This window comes from Impatiens glandulifera, chromosome 2, assembly GCF_907164915.1.
Source record: "Impatiens glandulifera chromosome 2, dImpGla2.1, whole genome shotgun sequence".
Taxonomy (NCBI): Eukaryota; Viridiplantae; Streptophyta; class Magnoliopsida; order Ericales; family Balsaminaceae; genus Impatiens; species Impatiens glandulifera.
Genome location: NC_061863.1, coordinates 65,561,645 through 65,581,191, shown reverse-complemented (window position 1 = coordinate 65,581,191; position 19,547 = coordinate 65,561,645). Strand labels below are relative to the sequence as shown.

Genomic DNA, 19,547 nt, shown 5'->3' with positions numbered 1-19,547 from the left:
CTCTTAATGTATTATCAAATTTTTGTTCTTTTAGGGTTTAACAAAGTTCATAAACAACTTCAAGGTTCTTCTTCCATCACAAAGCAGCAGAACCCACAACTCTCACAAAGAACAAATAAATTACAACAAGAAACATATATAGTTCATTTTAGGATAGATGTCTTAGAAAAAACATTGTAAGCATGCATCTCTGAATTATCTAGAATCTGTCTCTTGGACTTCTTGATCTGTTCCTACGAGGAGACCTGACAAAAACCACACAAATGTTATTCATCAAACCCACAAATCTTAAATAAATAAAAAAAAAAACATACATACCTCTTCCTGGTATTCCTTCTCCTGAAGGGCCCCCTGCTAAATGCCCAGTCAACATTGATGGCGTGTGTGAGTAAATCTTTTCCGGCCATTTCATTAATGTCTGCTTGAGCTTCATCACGATTTTCATATTCAATCAACGCATATCCCTGCGGAGGACAACAGATATTCAGTTCACCAAACAAGCTTTAGAACAACTAGAGCCAACTTAAGTCAATAGGACCATACCTTGACAAAACCAGTTCGTCGGTCAAGGTTTAAGTGCAAATTCTTCATCTGCCCAAATTCACCAAATGCATTTTGTAGATCATCCTCTTGTGCTTCTTCATGAACGCCCGTGACAAGAATAATCCATCCTTCAATAGCTACATGAAGAAGAAGAAGCTACTGAACCAGACCAGACAAAGCACAAAAGAAAAACAGATGAGAAAGAAACTCACATCGTTCAGAACCGAGACCGCCTTCGGAATCAAGGGAATCAAAACGACCAGACATGCGGTTATCGCGATCTGGGTGGTCGGCTTCTTCTTGACGAAAACCACGGCCTTTTATCTTCTTTGGAGCTGATGCGGCGTAGGAGCCACCAGTAATTGCGGATTTGATCTTCGGCAGCAAGGGAGCCCTCGGCGAGCCCGAGTCGACATCGACGGCGCCATCTTCGTCCATAAGATCATCGTCCTCCGGCTCGAAGTCCAGAGCTTCTACATCTGCGTTTGCCACTCTCTCTCTCTCTCTCTCTCTCTCTCAAAACTCCATCACTTCCTGTAAAATCTGGAGGTTTTCTGCATTTGCTTCAAGACCTTCTTTGCTATCTTTTTTTTTAATATTACGTTTAAATATTTAACTTATATTTTATATACTATAAACCAAATTTTTTTAATGTGAAAAACTACTATTATTATTGGGCCACGACTAAATTAACATATTAGTGTGTTATATTATAAACCATTTATAGTAAATTGAATTTTAAGAGAGTAAGCAAATCTTATAGATTTATAAGAGAAAAGATATCTCACAAGTCATAACAACAATTAAAGTATATTGAAATATTTAAAATGGGCTTTAAGTTCATTTATAGGATTACACTTTAGAATTAAACTATTCTAATTCTTCATTCAACTTTTAGAATTGGATAGTTTGAAAATTATATATTTTAATTTATAGTAAATGAATGTTTTTTATTTCATATATTTGTTTCTCTTCATTATTGCTAACATATTAACACACACTTGTGACTAGCATATGATGATTTTGAAAAATAAAATTGAAAATCACACCCCTAGCCTCACAAATACAATGGCCTGTTAAATAAAAGTAGAATCAAATAGGTATAAACAATAGAAAAAACAAAGGGAGCATTCTAATTTGGAAAGCCCACATGAATAAAGTTGTTTTAAGTATATTCTAAGATATTGGTTAAAAATGAAAATTATATATTATCTAGCTTATAATTAAACCATCCCTATAGGTCTATATGATTGTGAAGCTTATTAGTCTCATTTAAGGAAAAAAAAATGTACAAGATTTAATTTACATGTATCTTCTTCTAACTTAATATATATTAACTTTATAAACTAATCAATTTATATAAATAAATTACTTATGTATATCAACCAATTCATATCAATGTTTAAACTTATCTACTTCATTTGAAAACTTTTTCTCTGAGGTTTTTCATACAAACATGGATTAAAATGAAATTGTATTTTAAAATTTAACTATAAATAAATGTATTGTTGATTTTTTTATTTTAATACACACTAAAACCATAAACAAAATATGTTTCAAAATAAATTATTTATGCCTTTTGATATGTAATATTTTTTAAAGGTGATCTCATTTAATTATTTGTATTCATTACCAAATTTAGTTTATGATCACTTTTTAAATAATTTTGTATAAGTTCATTTCATATCTTCTAGACAACATATTTTGTTTTTTTGGTGATTGTCTTCTAGACAATATATTTATACATAGTGAGCTAAATATAGATTTCAATTAAATAAATATATATATATATATATTTATTTCAAAATATATCTTTATCAAGTATTTCATTTATATGAAAAAATATTTTGAAATATAAATTAATTATATATAAATATATATTTCATAATATTTTTAATTAATTGGTTTATTATTTTTTAAAAATTTTACTACAATCCAATACTTGACATTATTTCACTAAAAAAATTTGATGTAGCATGTTATTACTTTATTGGTTAAAAAAAATATAAAAAAGTATGGGTAAAATAATAAAAAAAATAAATTATTTTATTTTTTTAACAAATTATTATCTTTCTCATCTACTCTCCCAAATTTTCTCCTCCAATTATTTCTCATATTTTTTATATCCATCAAAATATAACTCAAATTCAAAGAAACCCTTTAAATTTGTTTGATATTAGTTATTTAAAATATTTAAAATTTTGTAAAAAAAAAATGTGTCTGATGAAAAATGACTTTAATTTGTTGAATTATTATATTACGAAAAATTAGTGATTTAAATATTATAATTATAGTGTTATAATAAAAAAAATATATAAAAAATAAAAAATTCAAATATTTAAAAAGCATATCAAACTAAAAGTGTTTAAAAAATTCAATGAATAAAACATAATATAAAAATAAATAAAGTGAGGTAATCATCACTCTCGTGTATGCTTTGTTAGTCTGTAAAGGCGTTACAAAAGTTTAAGCAAATTAATCTTTTTTTCTAACTTTTACTTTTTCTTTCTCTTTTCCCTAGGACCTGTGATACACCAATTTACAACCATCATTGTGAATTTTATTATTGTATATAAATACAAATTCATTTTACTTCACTATTTTTGCTTATTGTATCAAAGCTTAACTAGGGCTAAGGATAAATTGATATATATATATATATATATATATAGTTTATTTAAACAATATAATTATCTTTAGTTTTTTTTTTTATAAAAATTGTTGCAATTGAAATCTATTAATATTGTTATAAAGAATAAAATTTCAATATTAAAGAATGTAAATAATTTTTTGTAACTAAAATTCATAATATTTAACTTTTCAATATTAACTTTTTATAATAATATTTTTTTTTTCAAATATGAAAACAAATATACATGTGAATAATAAACATTTAGATTTGTATCATGAATTGTTATTGGGTTGTTGGTTGCAACTTTTGTTAAACACTTTAATTATTTGTGCTCCATTGAAATACTTTATTTGACCTGTATTTATTGTCTATTAATCATGTTTATTTAATTAAAAAATTATTTAAATCATTATTATCTATTATTAGTATTTAAAGAATTTTAAAGTCATTGTTTAATAATAAAATGTTGTTGATATCTTTATACATTACTTTTCATTAATTGTTTTAAGAATAGTTCACACACATATCAAATAAAAATTATAAAAATTTAAAATCTGATATAAGGTATTTATAAAATAAGTTAATTGTAGTGAATTCAAATTTATTCAAAATAAACCATTTGAGATCCATTCATGGTTAATAATCAATATAATAAAACAAATATATATTATTCCTTTTACTATATATATTTTTTACAACTTCAACTATTATTATTATTTTTTAATTTAATAATCTAGCTCCTCCTCACTTTTATGATTACTATAACTTAAAATAAATATCGAGTTTACAAATAAACTTAATCAAACAACATTAGGCGGATAAACTAAATGTAAAATAAATTTAAGCTGATAAATTACTGTAATTAAATACAATTTTATGATTAAATGAATTATTATAAACAAATTAAATACAATTTTATGATTAAATGAATTATTATAAACAAATATAGTAAAATTTGTGTTCAATTACTATTTTCTTTATTATTGTTCATACATTCACAGTGTCATTATTTATTCTTTTGTTTTTTATTATTGCACTACTTTTATTTCACTATTGTAATTTTAATTTTTTAATTATATTCTGTATTTTAATTATAGAAAAATAATTTAATCATAGTTTTAGTTCTCGAATCAAGAGATCCATGAATGGGATCCTCATAGATATAAATGGTCTAACGGGAGTAAAAAATTTCAATAACATTTCGTTTCTGGTAGTAAGATCGTCACTGACTCAACGGGAGCGAGAAAGCTACTTAGTCTAGTATGTTCGGAGAATATGTAATTTAAAATTATTTTACTGACATTAACTTATATTTTAATAATTAAATAAAAATATAAAATGATGTATCAATGACCCATGCCTAATTAATCATTTCATTTATCTTATTTATTGTAACGATTAATTAATAAAAATATTAAAATATTTTTTATTTTAAACTATTATATTTTTAATATATATTAATACACTTCAAAAGTCAAAATCATCTTCTAATATTATTATTTTCTCTCTTAATTTTTTAAATAAAAGATTAAGATAAAATAATAAATTGTTGAAATTAATATTAAATAATTAAAATATATATATATATATAATTTAGTTCAGTTACATCATACATGTACTTCATTGCTTGTTAAAAAAATAATATTTAAATTTATTATATTAAGATAGAAAAAGTTCATAAATAATAACATTGATTTTGATTTGTTCTGGCCTAAAACATAATTAATTATCAATGATAAATTTATAACTTAGGTAACTCATAATTTTTTAAATTAATATTTAATTCTTATTTAAACGCATTAAAATAAAAATGAAAAGGGAGAAATATGAAATAAATAATTAACTAATAGAAATATATATGCTCCTGCATATGCATTTCATTTCAATTATTAATCAAATTATCAAATGATTTTTTTTAATCCAATAACAATTAATCATATCATTTTATTATGAGTACAAATTATTTGAATAACTCAGTGTGTTATTCAAATAAACTATTATCCTCTTACATATATTAATATTATTTAAGTATTTTGTATAAATATCTCAATTTTTTATAACTTCATACAAAATTATTTAAATAATTCAAATTATAAGAAAGCCCAAGTCTTTCGACCATTATAATTATTATTATTATTATATATATATATATATATATATTAAAATCAATCTCAAAATTAATAAATAATCTGCATTTATTCAACTAACTCTCTAACTACCCAAAATAAATGTTGAAAATAAGTTATTTTTCCTTTCTTTATACAAAGGAGCGAGTAAAAGAACATGTTCGAATGTTATCAAAAACATATCTCAATAATTAATAAACTAATAAGCTTAAACAAACTAACCCTTGAAATTGGTGGTTGTTTGGCATTGAAATTGAAAATTGTTTTAAATGCCATGCATTGAGTAAAAATTAAGCTGAATTTTACAGAAAACAAACAAGGCCTAGAGATATTTTAAATTACATTGGAATTGACGACACTCTGACAAAGGAGAGGGAAGAGTTTTTTGGGGAAAGTAAAACTTTATTGTTCAGTTTGACCAAAACTAAATAATATATACATACTATGGTGCAGACTGCACACATTCTTCAAATCTCCGTCCTTGATTCCATTACTACTTCATCGAATCAACGGTTCAGATTATATCCTGCTTGTGCTGTCATCACAACTTTCATTTTAATATCAATTAATTTTATTTGGATATGTTTTGAATCTCTAAACTATTTTTTTTTTTTATCTAAATTTCTTTGTTTCATTCAGTTTAATATTCATATTTTATGAGTTCTTTCTTTTGTTTTCATTAGAATAAGTGATATTAAAATATTTGATACATTTAATCTTTAACCATTATGATCATAATGATTCTTATCCTTTCAGATAATTCAACTTATTCTCTAAGTGATTAAGTATATTTTATTTATTTGTTCAGGTTAGTAATTGTGACTTATTTAAATTTATAAGCCGAATCAACCTGTCATAAAAATATTATTTAAATGGATTAATAAATCCAAAACAAAGACTTGGATATTAATTTTAATATAATACTATTGAAACTAAAATGTTGTTGAGCAACAAGGGTTAGGTTTTCATTACTTTTCTCAACTTTAGTTTATATGCCACTTTTGATTGATGTCAATTTTTGGCATTCAAACATTTACAAACAAATGGATGTATCAAGTAAAATTCATAATTAGATTGATAATAAAGGGGTGAGAGTTATTGATAGTTTATATTGTTTGTTATTTTTGTATAAAAACAATTGTTTTTTTTTTCAAAAAAATACTAAGTATCCTATATTTCACTATAAATAGGGAGTAACGAATCACATTCTATTAGAGTCCATTTTATCTGATATTATTTTAACTTTATTTCTCATAATTATAGTGATTATATATATTATTTTATAATTAAAATAATTAAAAAACTATTTATTTATTAAAATAATATATAATTATTTAAAATAAATACAATTAATAAAATGAATTTTTAATAATAATATAGTAATTTTATATAATAAATATTATAGATTAATAATAAAATTATAATAAATTATTTAAAATAAGAAATATAAAACTTAAAGAAAAGAAAAAAAAAATTATAAAAGAAATATTTACAAAATATTAAAACAATGAAAAATGAAATATTTGAATAAAAAATATTATTAAAAAAATTATAACATGTTATAAAATATATGTTATTAAGTAAAATATATTTTACTTGTGTTTTATTCACTATTAGAATATAATATTTAAATTTTTAGATTATATTATTTACGTTTAATTAATAAAAAAAATTGTAATTAGTAAATTTTTTGAAACATACTTCTTTTTGTTTATTGTAAATATTATTAAAAATATAATTAGTATGATCAATTAGGTGTTTATATTTTATTAAATTATGATACACTTAAATAGTTTATATATTAAAAAAATAATGTAAATATTATAATATTTTATATTTTAATTAAATAAAATATAATAAAAAAATAAGATTGAGATAATAATAATATTTTTAATTACAATTTATTTCTAATAAATTCACGATACTGAAAAGATTATATAGTTATAACCAAATATTACATTTTTATCAGTCATATACATATTATTATTTTTCACCTCTAATTACTTTATTTAAACTAAATGTCCTTTAAGTATATTATAAAAGACAAATCAATCTAAGAGCTCATTTGTTTTTTTATTATTATGTTTTTTCTCAAAAAATAATGTTTGATCATTTAAAAAAAAATTAAGTTTTTGAATATTTATTGACAGAAATACCCTTATTTTTTTCTCTCTATATTGAATGATAAATTAATTTTAAATATTTAAATAAAATAAATTTGATATTTTGATTGATAAAAAGAAAATGATTAAATGAATAAAGTTATGAGTGAAATGATGGTTGAGTTATAGGTAAAAATCTCTTAAAAAAACTAAAAAACCTAAAGATCAAACAATGCCTAAATTAAGGTAACAATTAATTCTCCCTAATTGTATACTATTGTATATTTAGTTAATAAACTATCTTTCTTAAGTAATTGCAAAAATTAAATTAATTATTTTTAATATTATTCATTGAGTTCATTTATATTTATTTTATTTTGTAAGTTCCTCTTAAATTTGGACTATATTAAATAGTCAATAAATTTAGTTACTCACTAAAATAACTAAAGTGATTCTTAATGGATGAAAGTTTCAAATGTTAAATAAATGGTAAGAGTATAGAAATATTTTGTTTCTAATAAACATTTTTTTTTTAGGTTTTGAGATATTATGTTTGCTATTTTTTTTAATGAAGAGAAGTGTTTGTATAGTTCAATTAAATTATTTTATAATTACATAACTTACATTTAGCAAGACGAGGGGTAATTAGAATGATAATCGGACGAATCGAGACAAAGAATGTGTTACTATCTCGGCCCCATTCATCGTGTTTTTTTTTTACTACTATTTTCGTCTTATTTAGGTTAAAAATTCTCACGTGTCACCGTTATACCATATTTTTTATAATAAAAAAAGTTATAAATTTTATATATGTTTTTTGATATTATATATATTAAAAATTTATATTATTATAAAAAAATTAAAACTCTTAAAAAAAATATAAATATTAATAATGTTATATATTTAATTTTCTTTATCACTATCTGGGCAGAATTTGTGAGACCGATCGAGCTGACTCTAGACGGTGATTCAAATAACATGTAGCCCATCTTAGTCCATTAGTCAATTCGGTGAAAAAAACACCCTATTAAAATTGATATATGAGTGATAACTGAGTAGGCAATAACAAAGACATTATAGTATATGTAGATGAGGTTGAATATAAATTATTTTCAAATAGAGTAAGATTAACAAGTTTGGAGGATATAATAAATGGTGGCATTGAAATATATTAGGATTAGTATTTTTTTAATAGGAGAGAGAATTTGCCTCCACAAATTGTAGGGTGATTTTTGTCCCATTCGTAAAGGACAGCCCCACAAACAAAGAGGGACAGGTGCATCATGCATGAGAATGACCACACTATGTACTAGATTCAGGTCCCGTTTGTTTATACATGTACATTTACTTTCATTTTAAAATTTATTAGAACTTATTTTAGCCCTAAACTAAACCAAATATCACAACCTTTATAAGTCCATTGCCATCTCAACTATTGTATTATTTTTATCATAGACTTATTTATAACTTTGACAAATAAAACCCAAAATTCATAATATGGCTCCTTTTAATATAAATTTAAATAATATTATGTAATATCATTATTTTTAATTTAAGAAGTTAACAAGTTATTAAATATATTAATTAAAACACTTAATTATTCTTATTTTAAAATATTCAATATAAACAAATATAATTTAATTCAAAATCTATTTTTTAGTTCATAAAACAATATTTTGAATTTAAATTTTGGATTTTATTCAAATCAAACTATCTATAAATTTGAGATATTTTAATTGATGAGACATTACAATAAAAAAAATAAACTATCAATATTATTATAGAATGTAGCTTTTACATTTGTTGTTATTATTATAAAGTCTTGTTCCGTGAAATTTTTTATTTTAATTTATACAAAATAATTTTTAATCCATCATTTATAATCAATTATATCATTAATTTTATTAACTAAAATATTTTAATATTTTTTTATTTTAAATTATTATTTTTTATTTTATTTATATATACTAATACTATTTTTACTAAAAATAATCATTATTTATTTAAAATCATCACACATTATTCAATTTTTCTTTCTCTTCATTTTTTTTTTCAAAATCATTACCGAACAAGGCCTAATAGTATAACATATACATTTGTTGAGAAGAGTTTTGAATAATAAATTTAAAAAATATTTTTACTAAAAATATCTGGTAAAGAAAGGAATAATATATTTTTGCTCTATTTTATACTACACTAACTCACTGTTTAACAAATCTATTCATATTTATTTGTTTCAAGAGCTTTTTGTCCTTTACATATTTTAATATACATTTGCCAAATTGAAAAAGTGGGTAGTTGAGTAATAATTGAGTATTAACATTCAATTTTATTTTTTATTCTAAATGAAAATTGAAGAGTCTATTCTTATATTAGATTCTTAATGTAATTAATTTCACTGCAAATCACGAAGCTTCTTTTTTGATATTTAATTCATTTTTTGTTAATGGAATGGTTCATTTACAAAGGGATCATTTTCAACCCCTTAACCATAAGGTTATGTTTGAGTAAGATTTTAAACTAGTGCTTAAAATGTTTGTGAACATCACCAATGACCTGAAGAAAATGTATATAACAGAGAAGAGGTTTGAATGAAACACAAAATTGCAATTGTGATAAAAACTCTATACAATATTATATGTCTTAAATTTTTATGATATTCTATGAATTAGAAATATATTGATTGTCTTTCCTTATAAAATTAATTGTAATATTTAAAATTTAAATTAATTGAAAAATATAAACACAAATTATTTATATATAATTTCATGTCCACTAATGGAGATAAGACATGGCTGCTACTTTACTCCGGAGTGGGGCCTCGATAGAAAGCTGCAAAAAAGTGGGCTTTGGATTCACTATTATTATTACTATCTTATAGAATTTGAATTGATTTAAATGAAATTATAATTATAATTATAGTTTTAATTCACCAAGTCTTGGAAATTAAATAAAATTCAATTATTATGTTTACAATTTTATCAAAGAGCATCTCTAGTGCACAAGACCTCTTCCTTCTTATTTTGTAAAATCAATCTTCCACCTCAACGGACACATGTATTTGAACAAAAACATTCCAATGTTTCCGCTAGCCCTTTTTCTCTAAATAATTTAAATGTGAATTTTATTTATACTATTTTAAATAAATAACTAATTTATACTATTTTAAATAAATAACTAATTTATACTATTATAACTAATATTCCTATATTATATATATTATAGGAAATGTTAAGGATACGGAAATAAATTATTTGAAAATGGAAATGGAAAATTGGAAGCTTAGAATTGAAATTGGAATTTTGTAAGTTCGAAAATTAATTGGAATTCATTTGTAAAAAAAATAAAATTGAAAATGTAGAATGAACAAATTTTATTCAATATTTATAGTACTAAATTATATTACCGTTACAATCTATAACGGATATATTTTATAAGGGACATAATTTATAACGGATATAAAACATGTTAATATAATTAATAGAAAAATATATTAATTTATTTAAAATATATATTTATTAATTAAATATATATAACTAATATTAAATAAATTAAAATATAAAATATTTTTATAATTTAAAATATATTATAATATTAAAAACATTACCGAATAAATTTGAGAATATATAACTAATTTTCCTAAATTATAGGAAAATTTGAGAATATATCTAATATTTTTATATTATAATAAAATATAAAATATTTTTATAATTTAAAATATATTATAATATTTTTATAATTAAATATATAACTAATATTCATATATTATAGAAAAATTTTAGAATATATATTTATTTAATGTTATTATAATGTTCCTTAAAAAAAATAAAAAAAAATAGTATAATTAAATATATAACTAATATTCCAATATTATAGATATTATATAATAATGAAAATATCAGAAGACATGTGAGGCATAGAGGGCATTGCCCTCTCTTTGCTTTTACATACCGTGCATAAATTAAAATTAAAAAAAAACAATGACCTGCCTTTTTTCAAGTCGCGGGCATAGCGCTGTCCTGCGGGCACAGCACATGCGCTGGAGATGCTCTAATTCTAGTTAAACATTTTATTATTTGAATAATAGAAATGAATTTATTAAAAATTTTAATTTTGTAACTACAAATACTATCTTAAATTATACTTAGCCGAATATGATATTTCTATATATCTATTTTCTTACTCAAAATTGAAATAAATTTAAAAATGAATATTAGTGTTATAGGATCAATCTTTCGTTTTTCTCTCATCAAATTGAATCATATTAGAACTAGTTAAAAAACACTTAACTATTCAGAATATTACCTAATCGTGATGCTCCAATATAATCTTTTGGATTGTCTTGTTCAAGATAAATATGTCATTTATGTTTGAATTTTTATTACATATTAGGGTTCCTAGTAAATGATATTGAAGGATTTGTATGGTTTTAGTGCTAGTTGTCTCTTCACATATAATTAGGGATGTCAAAATCTAGGATTGTTGGGTGTACAGTGTACTCGTTCAGTGGTAGATGAGGTATACCGACTCAAAGGTTTTTTGAGTACTCAATTTTTCCACTCTTTTCTTAACTCGTCCAAGTTTCAAATCACTCATTCAATATTTTTTGGATTGTTTAATATATTTTTAAAGTGTTTGACAAAATTTTAATGCTATTAAATATAATTTCAATTTGTTTAATACATTTTGATTTGTTAAACATATTTTAATCAATTTAACATTTTGTTTCACTTGTTTAACATTTTTTTTATAGTTTTAACTTTATTTATTAGTTTAACATATATTTTGAACTTTTATAACATTCTTTTAAGATATTTTAGACAAATTTAACATAAATAATTGTTTACAATGTCATAAACAAAATTTAGAGAGAGGCTATTTCAAAAAATAAAGTATTTAATTAATGAATATATATACTAAGCACACTATGTTTATTTATTTATTTTGTTTAAAATTATATTATAACTATTAACCAAAATATACATACATTTGTTATTATGTCAAGTCATTAATTAATTTGACCACAATTTAAATAAAAATAAATGGTTCAAGTACCCAATCTTGGTTCCAATTTGTCCATTGCCATTCCTAAGCATCTTATCAAATGTTATTTGATTTATTGAACTTAGATCAAATGATTAAAATATTTGTTTCTTTATGAATCAAGATTTTTTTTAGTTATTTAAATTGTGTAAAAATTAATTGTTTAAGTGCAAAATATGAATAAACAAAATTAATTAAAATACTGTAAAATGTAAAAAAATTGTGTATATTAAACCATTTTTAAAGATAAATAAGAAAAAAAAAGTTCAACACATCCAAAAATTTATAACAAATTTATTTATGCAATAAAAAGACACTAATGCAATTTTTCTTGCAAAATCAATAAAAATGCCCAAATTGTATTGTTATGACACGAAATAATAAGGAATAAATTTATTGAAAGTTATCTACAACTTTGATTTAGGCAATTTGTAATCAAATTTTAATAAAAAAATTAACTTTATTATTTCATGTCATAATGTCAAAATTAAGTAGAATTCAACTTTCAATAATTTTATTATTATTATTTCGGGTCGTAATGTCATAATTAATTAATTTTTTAAAATTAAAACTTAAAATAGTAAATAACCAATCACACAAAATTAATGAGAAAACGAAAAAGAAACAATCATAAAAAGAACACTAAAAAGACTTGGAGGTACAAGGTAGTATTTAGTCACTGTTTACAGTTTATTAATTGATAGTCTGTCATAAATTAAAAAATTAAAATTAAATATTCTTTTAAAACACAAATAATAGATTATAGTACTTGATGATAATATTTTCAATATCTCAGTATACTTTATAATATTGTACTATTAAAATATTCATATATGTGTAACTAACTAGAGATTATTGTAAATATTTAAATTATTTACTCAATGATCAACTATAGAAATAATATAAAATAAATTTGTGCTAGTATAAAATAAATTCTTAATATCTCCATTCTTTTCAAATTTCATTTTCATATAGAGTCTTTTATGTTAATAAATCTAACACCAAACACCATTAATAATTAAAATTAATACGATATTTTTCCAACGCAGACGATGCAACGTGGACGATATAATTTAATGTCTATATAAAATATTATTTAATTAAAAAAATAATATTAGAAATTTAATTAGTTTTGAGATTGTTAAAATTGAGATTTTATGAAAAAATTAATCAATATACCATAAAATTTGAATGTGAACTTTAAGATTTACAAAATATTTAAGTAAGCCACAAATTAAAAAAATATACAACTATATATACCTTGTTAAGTATTTATATCAATATATAATAATATTATTTACTAAGTATGCTGTTTCTAGTGAGTTGCTGAAAAAAGATTTATAAATATAAAACAATTAAAAAAAAACAATTCTTTTTATAAAATCCTTATTTATATAAAAATATTAAAAGTGAATTATTTGATATAATTATAATATATATTTATAATCTACCTTATTAATATTCTTAGATTAAAGATATAGACATAGTTCGTTATGGGTTATTAAAAAAACTAATTCAAAATTAAATATCACTTCACTCCCCTTTTATCCTTTTTATCACTCAAATCATTAATCAAAATATTAAAATACCATCTATTTTAAATTATTATTTTATATTTTATTTATATATATAAATACCCTTTAAGTCTTTTTACTAAAAATAATTATTATCTTTTCAAAATTATCACTCATTATTTAAATTATTTAAATTTTCTCTCTCTTATTTTTTAAAAAATTTACAACCGAAAAATCCATGAATTATTTATCAGATATATAACTAAACAAAAAGTTATTTTAAAATAAATTTTAAATAATTTAAATTAGAGTTAAGGTGGTTATTTATTTATATTTAATTTAAATAATTTCTTATCATAGAAGAAATGTATGATTAAAGTGGAGTGATGATCTAATCAATTTTTTATCATAAAATAATTTCTTGTATGAGCAAATATAGAGAGACCCAATAGGCTAAATAGTAGGTCTAGATTATTTGTAAAAAAAAAAGGATAGATATTTTTAAAATTTTTGACTAGGACCGGTTTTTATTTTATTTTTTTATTTTGCCAAAAAAAGACACACAAGCATTATTTAATTTCTTAAAGTAGACGAGAGAAATAATGAGCATATAATACTTGTATAATAAACCCAAAGTCATGATTATTGCTTTAGATTAATAAATAATTAATTTAATTTAAATAAATAATAATAATAATAAAAACGCATACCTGTTTTCCTTGTATGGTATGATTAAAATCTGATGGCACTAAATAAATAATGAGCCAGTAGTCTCTCTTCTTCTTCCCCCATCCACTCTCTCTCACTACTCTCTCTCTACACACTCTCTCTCATTACTCTCTCTCTACACACTCTCTCTCCTCTCTCGGTCAAAAGAGCTTTTTGCTGCGACAGACACACTACACTGCTACTATTTAAAACCCTAATTCGTCAGTAATCAATCCTCTACTGGCCTTCCCTTTCTCTTTAAAAAAAAGGGGTTTTCTGAAACTGGGTAATTAACGTTGTTGACGGTGGTGGTGGTGTTGTTGATATGGATTCCTATGAGGCAACTAAGATTGTCTTCTCCAGAATCCAGTCTTTGGATCCTGAAAATGCTTCAAAGGCCATGGGCTACATTCTATGGCAAGACCTAGGGGAGAAGGAAATGATTCGTCTGGCCTTCGGGCCGGAAACCCTTTTGATTTCATTCATTACTCAAGCCAAATCTCATCTGGGTCTTCCGTCCGGGGCATTTCCCCCTACACCTTCAACTCCTACTTCTCCATCCCCTTTCAATCCTTTGGCGAATCCGACAAGACCCACCTCTCATTTGCATCAATCTTCACCCAGAATCGTGATTCCTAACAATGGCTTCCATGTGAACCCATCTTCTCCTTCTTCGCCTTGGTCGATTTCTGGGTTTTCCGATCACCGGAGCCCTAACAGTCACATCAGTCCTAGACCGGGTTCTTCTCTTTCTTACGCTGCTGTCGTTAATGGAAGCGGCAGTAACGGTGTTTCTGGATCGTTTTCTCCTCCCGCCGCTACTTCATTTCCGCCGCCGTTTTACAACAACGGCAGCGGCGGCGGTGACCCTAGTGGCGACTACAACGCCGCTCATGTGCAAGAGCAACTCTCCTTCATCGACGATTCCTCTTCCGGAAACGTTGATTTTGCAGATCCAATAATGAGTCCTAGCGGTCGGAGCGATTCGGTTGCGTTCCCGTTCGGAAATTCTGGCGAGAACCACCACCACCACGCCCACCGTCGTAGCTGTTCTGTGAGTGACGCGTTCCTTGGCGGAGGAGGAGGAGGAGTTTCTGATGATGGCGGCGCTGGGATTGGTTGGAGGCCTTGTATGTATTTTGCAAGAGGTTTCTGTAAAAATGGTAGCACTTGCAAATTCATACACGGAGGCGGCCCTTTTGCCGATTCTCCAGACGACTCTGATGTTGGCTCGCCGGGAAAAATGGATGGCTTCGAAGAGTTTCTGAGGATGAAAGCCATTCAACAGCAGAGATTCGCTGCAACCTCTCAGTTAATGGCTGGTGGGCCTTTCCCTTACAACAAATGCATGAGCTTCATGAATGATTCTCCAAGGTACTAAAAAATGCATTTCTGTTAGACATTAGCGCTGCTTTGTTAAAAATTAGCTCATTTTCATTGTTTTGATTTTGATATTGAAATGGAACTGCATTGTTTGTAGATCTGCCGCAGCAGCTGCCGCAGCATTGATGATGGGGGATGATATTTACAAGTTTGGTAGATTCCGTGGAGAAAGATCTGATTTTTTAGCCATTGCAAATGCTAATTCCAGTTCCAGGCAGATTTACTTGACATTTCCAGCTGATAGCACCTTTAAGGAAGAAGACGTCTCTGCTTATTTTAGGTAATTATATCTTTTGCTCTGTGTTGGTTAGATTCCCTCTTCAGAAAGTTCCAATTTTTATTTTTATTGATTTGGTTACTTTTAATTTTTGTTTAAAGCAAGTTTGGACCAGTTCAGGATGTTAGGATTCCTTATCAGCAGAAGAGAATGTTTGGGTTTGTTACGTTTATTTACCCAGAAACTGTGAAGATGATTCTAGCAAAAGGAAATCCCCATTTTGTTTGTGATTCCCGTGTGCTTGTAAAGCCTTACAAGGAGAAGGGAAAAGTTCCAGACAAGTATGAACCCTAAACCATATACTCATCTTCTTCCTTCTCTCATTCTTTAAACTTTTTTCTTCTTTTTCTCTGCTGTTGTCTTAGGAAGCAATATCAACATTCACTTGAAAGGGGAGAGTTTCCTTCTGGAATCGATCCTAGGGAGCCCTATGATCTTCCCATTGGTAACTAAATGATATATACAGAAATATACAAATTTCCTCTATAGCAAATAGTAACTTGATTTCAATTTGCTTCCTCATATACAGGACCGAGGATGCTCTGTGATCCTCAAGAACTCTTGCTGAGAAGGAAATTAGAGGAGCAGGCTGAGTTGCAGCAGGTTATTGAGCTTCAAAGTAGAAGGCTAAGGAGTTTGCAACTTATGGATTTAAGGAACCATCATCACCACCTTCATAGCCGTGCATTTCATCCCAACTTCCCACATGGGCTGCCTAGTCCTTCTTCCATCCCTAATCATCATGCTTTTCAGTTCGAAGATGCAGCTATTGAAGACAACAACTCAGAAGGTTTTTTTTATTATTATTATTATTTAGTTCTTATTGGTTCATCATGCTTTTTATGTGTTGTAAATTTGAAGCTGTTTGTTTATTATGTGCACAGGGAACAATGGAAGATCACCATTGACTGCAGATCAGCAAAAGCAAATGGGAAGTGGTGAAGTTGTTGAAAATTATATTGATGATGGTGAAAATGATAACCTTCTTCCTGAAAGGTATAGTAATAATAATAATAATAATTCATTTGATTATAGAATTTAGAATATAGAGTTGATTGGTTGGTTGATAAAAAAACAGCTTGGAGCACAACCTTCCTGAGAATCTGTTTGCTTCTCCTACAAAAGCAGCAGGTGAAAATTCTGTATTCTCGGTTGGTAGTAGAGAAACTAGTAATGTCTCCATAATGCCAGCCACTTCACCTCTGAATAACATGTCTTCTATTAACTCATGTTACTTTCAAATGCCAAGGTAATATATCTCAACATAGATAATAGATAGATGTTTTCTTGCACACGGATGGGGGGGAAAAATATGACTGAAATTGAATTTTGTTTTGTTTTGTTTGTTCTGACAAGGTTTTCCTCTGGGCGAGAAGCCATTGAAATGAATGTAGGTCATAGGGGATGACCATGGTCACAGGGGGGGGGAGGGGGAGGGGATGGGTGAAGTTAACATGGTGTGTTGTTGTGTGTATGACTAAAATCACTTTATTATTAATACTCATTTTGATTAAGAAAAAGACCATTAATTGCTTGATTTTTTTTGTGGGTTTTGCAGTTAGGAGATGAAGAAAAGTTTGCTGAATCTGATGGATGGATGTATAGGGAAGGGGGGAGAAGGGGTGGATTGATGTATGAAAAGAGGATCTGTAAGGAAAGATCTTCTGAAGATTATTGTCACCATCAAAATACCATACTAGTTAACAATACATAACTCATACCTAAAAGGACAGAAGACAGATAGATGCTTTTCTTTGCTTTCTTTTAAGTAGTAGCTAGTTGTGTGGCTTCTTGCTTTTGCTGCTGGACCACCACACAATTGCAGAACTCTATATAAGCATAACAAAATGCCTAGTTATGAGATAAAAAAAAACTCTTTTATAATTAGTACTCTTCTTTGTAACTCTTTAATGTTGAACTCCTTTTTATTTACTATTGTTTTTTGTTTCAAACTTTTAATGTTCTTAATTTGCTATTTACTACTACTCATAAAAAACAGGTGGTGGTGGTGGGAAGTGGAAAAGAGAGAAATTGAGGAGAAAAAGTGGTGGGTGTGATATTTTGGCGTGATTAAAGGGTATACTACTTTAAGAGGGAGGGACTCTTTTGTCTCATTTATGGGTTTTTTCTTTTTGAGATGGACATGAAAGGGGGGTTGGGGACCCACGACCCCACACAGACAGGTCAGTCACATGGGGGTGGTGCTGGTGAGATTACTTACCCTTATTTGAATGAATGAATGAATGCCCTTTTCTTTTTCTCCACACGGACAATCAATCCTTCTCTCATATAATACTATATTGACTATGGTTTTTTATTTGGACTTTTTCTTCTTTTTTGGGGGGTATGTTCTGCTAATGTCGTCTCTTTAGGCTAGCTAATCCCTTCTTTCAATAATACCCACTCGTACATACATGTGCCTGTTGCTGCCCCCACTCTTTTTTTCTTCAAATCTTATGCCCAACAATTCCATCAATCATATCTTCCTCCTTCAATGATTTTAGAGAAGAAGATCCATAGCTTGTTTGATCATGGTTTTGTTAGCATTTCTATTTGTAAAAACTTCACATCAGTTATGACTTATGAGTTATTTGATGTTATTGAAAAATATTTTTGTTAGGTTACTTAGATGTATCAAAAAATGAGTTACTTTAAATTATTATTTTTTAAATATTTTGAATGTCTAACTATATAATAAAAAATAATTAATATTGTGATCTATTGTTAGCATTGTTTTATTAGGTTAGAATTAGTTTTAAATAAATTATCATTCAATTATATATTATTTTGTTATAATAAAAACATTGGATTCCATTTCATAAAAATATTTTAAATTGAATAAAATGTTATGATTCTAAATTAAAATAAAATATATTAAAAATATTTATATTATTTTAAAAAGATAATTATATACTTGATAGCATCTTATCCCAAAAATCTTAAATAAGTTACTTTTCATTCATTCAAATCTAACTTAATAATAATAATGTGAGGTAGTGTTTGAAAGTTACATAGATTTTGCATGGTAAATAATAATAATAAAAAAGAAACAGTCGTAAAAAATGGAGGGATAATAATTACACGTACGGGTTATTTGAAAAGTGTTTGTTGTTCATGTACTTATTAAAATAAAAGATTGCAGTGTCATCCAAACAGAGCATTATTATTAATAATTTATTGTGAAAATGTGCAATGCCTTTTAATTATTGTGACAGTGAA

At 25.5% G+C, this 19,547-nt stretch overlaps 2 protein-coding genes across 6 annotated transcripts; one reads left to right on the top strand and one right to left on the bottom strand.

Moving 5' to 3' along the window:
• Positions 1-17: 17 nt before the first annotated feature.
• Positions 18-12,489, bottom strand: LOC124925240 (RNA-binding protein Y14A-like). Its single transcript, XM_047465210.1, has 5 exons — positions 12,459-12,489; positions 756-1,058; positions 544-680; positions 319-464; positions 18-245 (listed from the first exon to the last, which is right to left on the bottom strand). Exons 1-5 carry the CDS (start codon positions 12,487-12,489, stop codon positions 200-202), a joined length of 663 nt encoding a protein of 220 aa, XP_047321166.1. The 3' UTR covers positions 18-199.
• Positions 12,490-14,743: 2,254 nt separating this feature from the next.
• LOC124925459 (zinc finger CCCH domain-containing protein 46-like) lies at positions 14,744-18,280 on the top strand. 5 transcript variants are annotated; one of them, XR_007098312.1, is made up of 9 exons: positions 14,744-16,042; positions 16,149-16,331; positions 16,430-16,609; positions 16,694-16,773; positions 16,858-17,118; positions 17,213-17,324; positions 17,407-17,577; positions 17,685-17,799; positions 17,887-18,280. XR_007098312.1 is itself a non-coding variant. In XM_047465463.1 (9 exons), exons 1-8 carry the CDS (start codon positions 14,994-14,996, stop codon positions 17,734-17,736), a joined length of 1,950 nt encoding a protein of 649 aa, XP_047321419.1. In that variant the 5' UTR covers positions 14,744-14,993; the 3' UTR covers positions 17,737-17,785; positions 17,887-18,280. The 5 variants fall into 5 exon arrangements, 4 of the variants coding, with proteins under 4 accessions (XP_047321419.1, XP_047321417.1, XP_047321420.1 ...); XM_047465463.1 differs by having other exon boundaries at positions 17,407-17,459; positions 17,705-17,785; XM_047465461.1 differs by having other exon boundaries at positions 17,685-17,785.
• The last annotated feature ends 1,267 nt before the right edge of the window (positions 18,281-19,547 follow it).

Bases quoted from the DNA above. Each gene is read 5' to 3' on its own strand.
- LOC124925459 (XM_047465461.1), top strand. From the start codon at position 14,994: ATGGATTCCTATGAGGCAACTAAGATTGTCTTCTCCAGAATCCAGTCT. The intron at 16,332-16,429 runs GTAATTATATCT...TTTTGTTTAAAG, and splicing joins GACGTCTCTGCTTATTTTAG to CAAGTTTGGACCAGTTCAGG. The intron at 17,119-17,212 runs GTTTTTTTTATT...TTATGTGCACAG, and splicing joins TGAAGACAACAACTCAGAAG to GGAACAATGGAAGATCACCA.
- LOC124925240 (XM_047465210.1), bottom strand. From the start codon at position 12,489: ATGGCAATGGACAAATTGGAACCAAGATTGG. The intron at 681-755 runs GTGAGTTTCTTT...TTCTTCATGTAG, and splicing joins CGGTCTCGGTTCTGAACGAT to CTATTGAAGGATGGATTATT. The intron at 465-543 runs GTATGGTCCTAT...TGTCCTCCGCAG, and splicing joins GACGAACTGGTTTTGTCAAG to GGATATGCGTTGATTGAATA.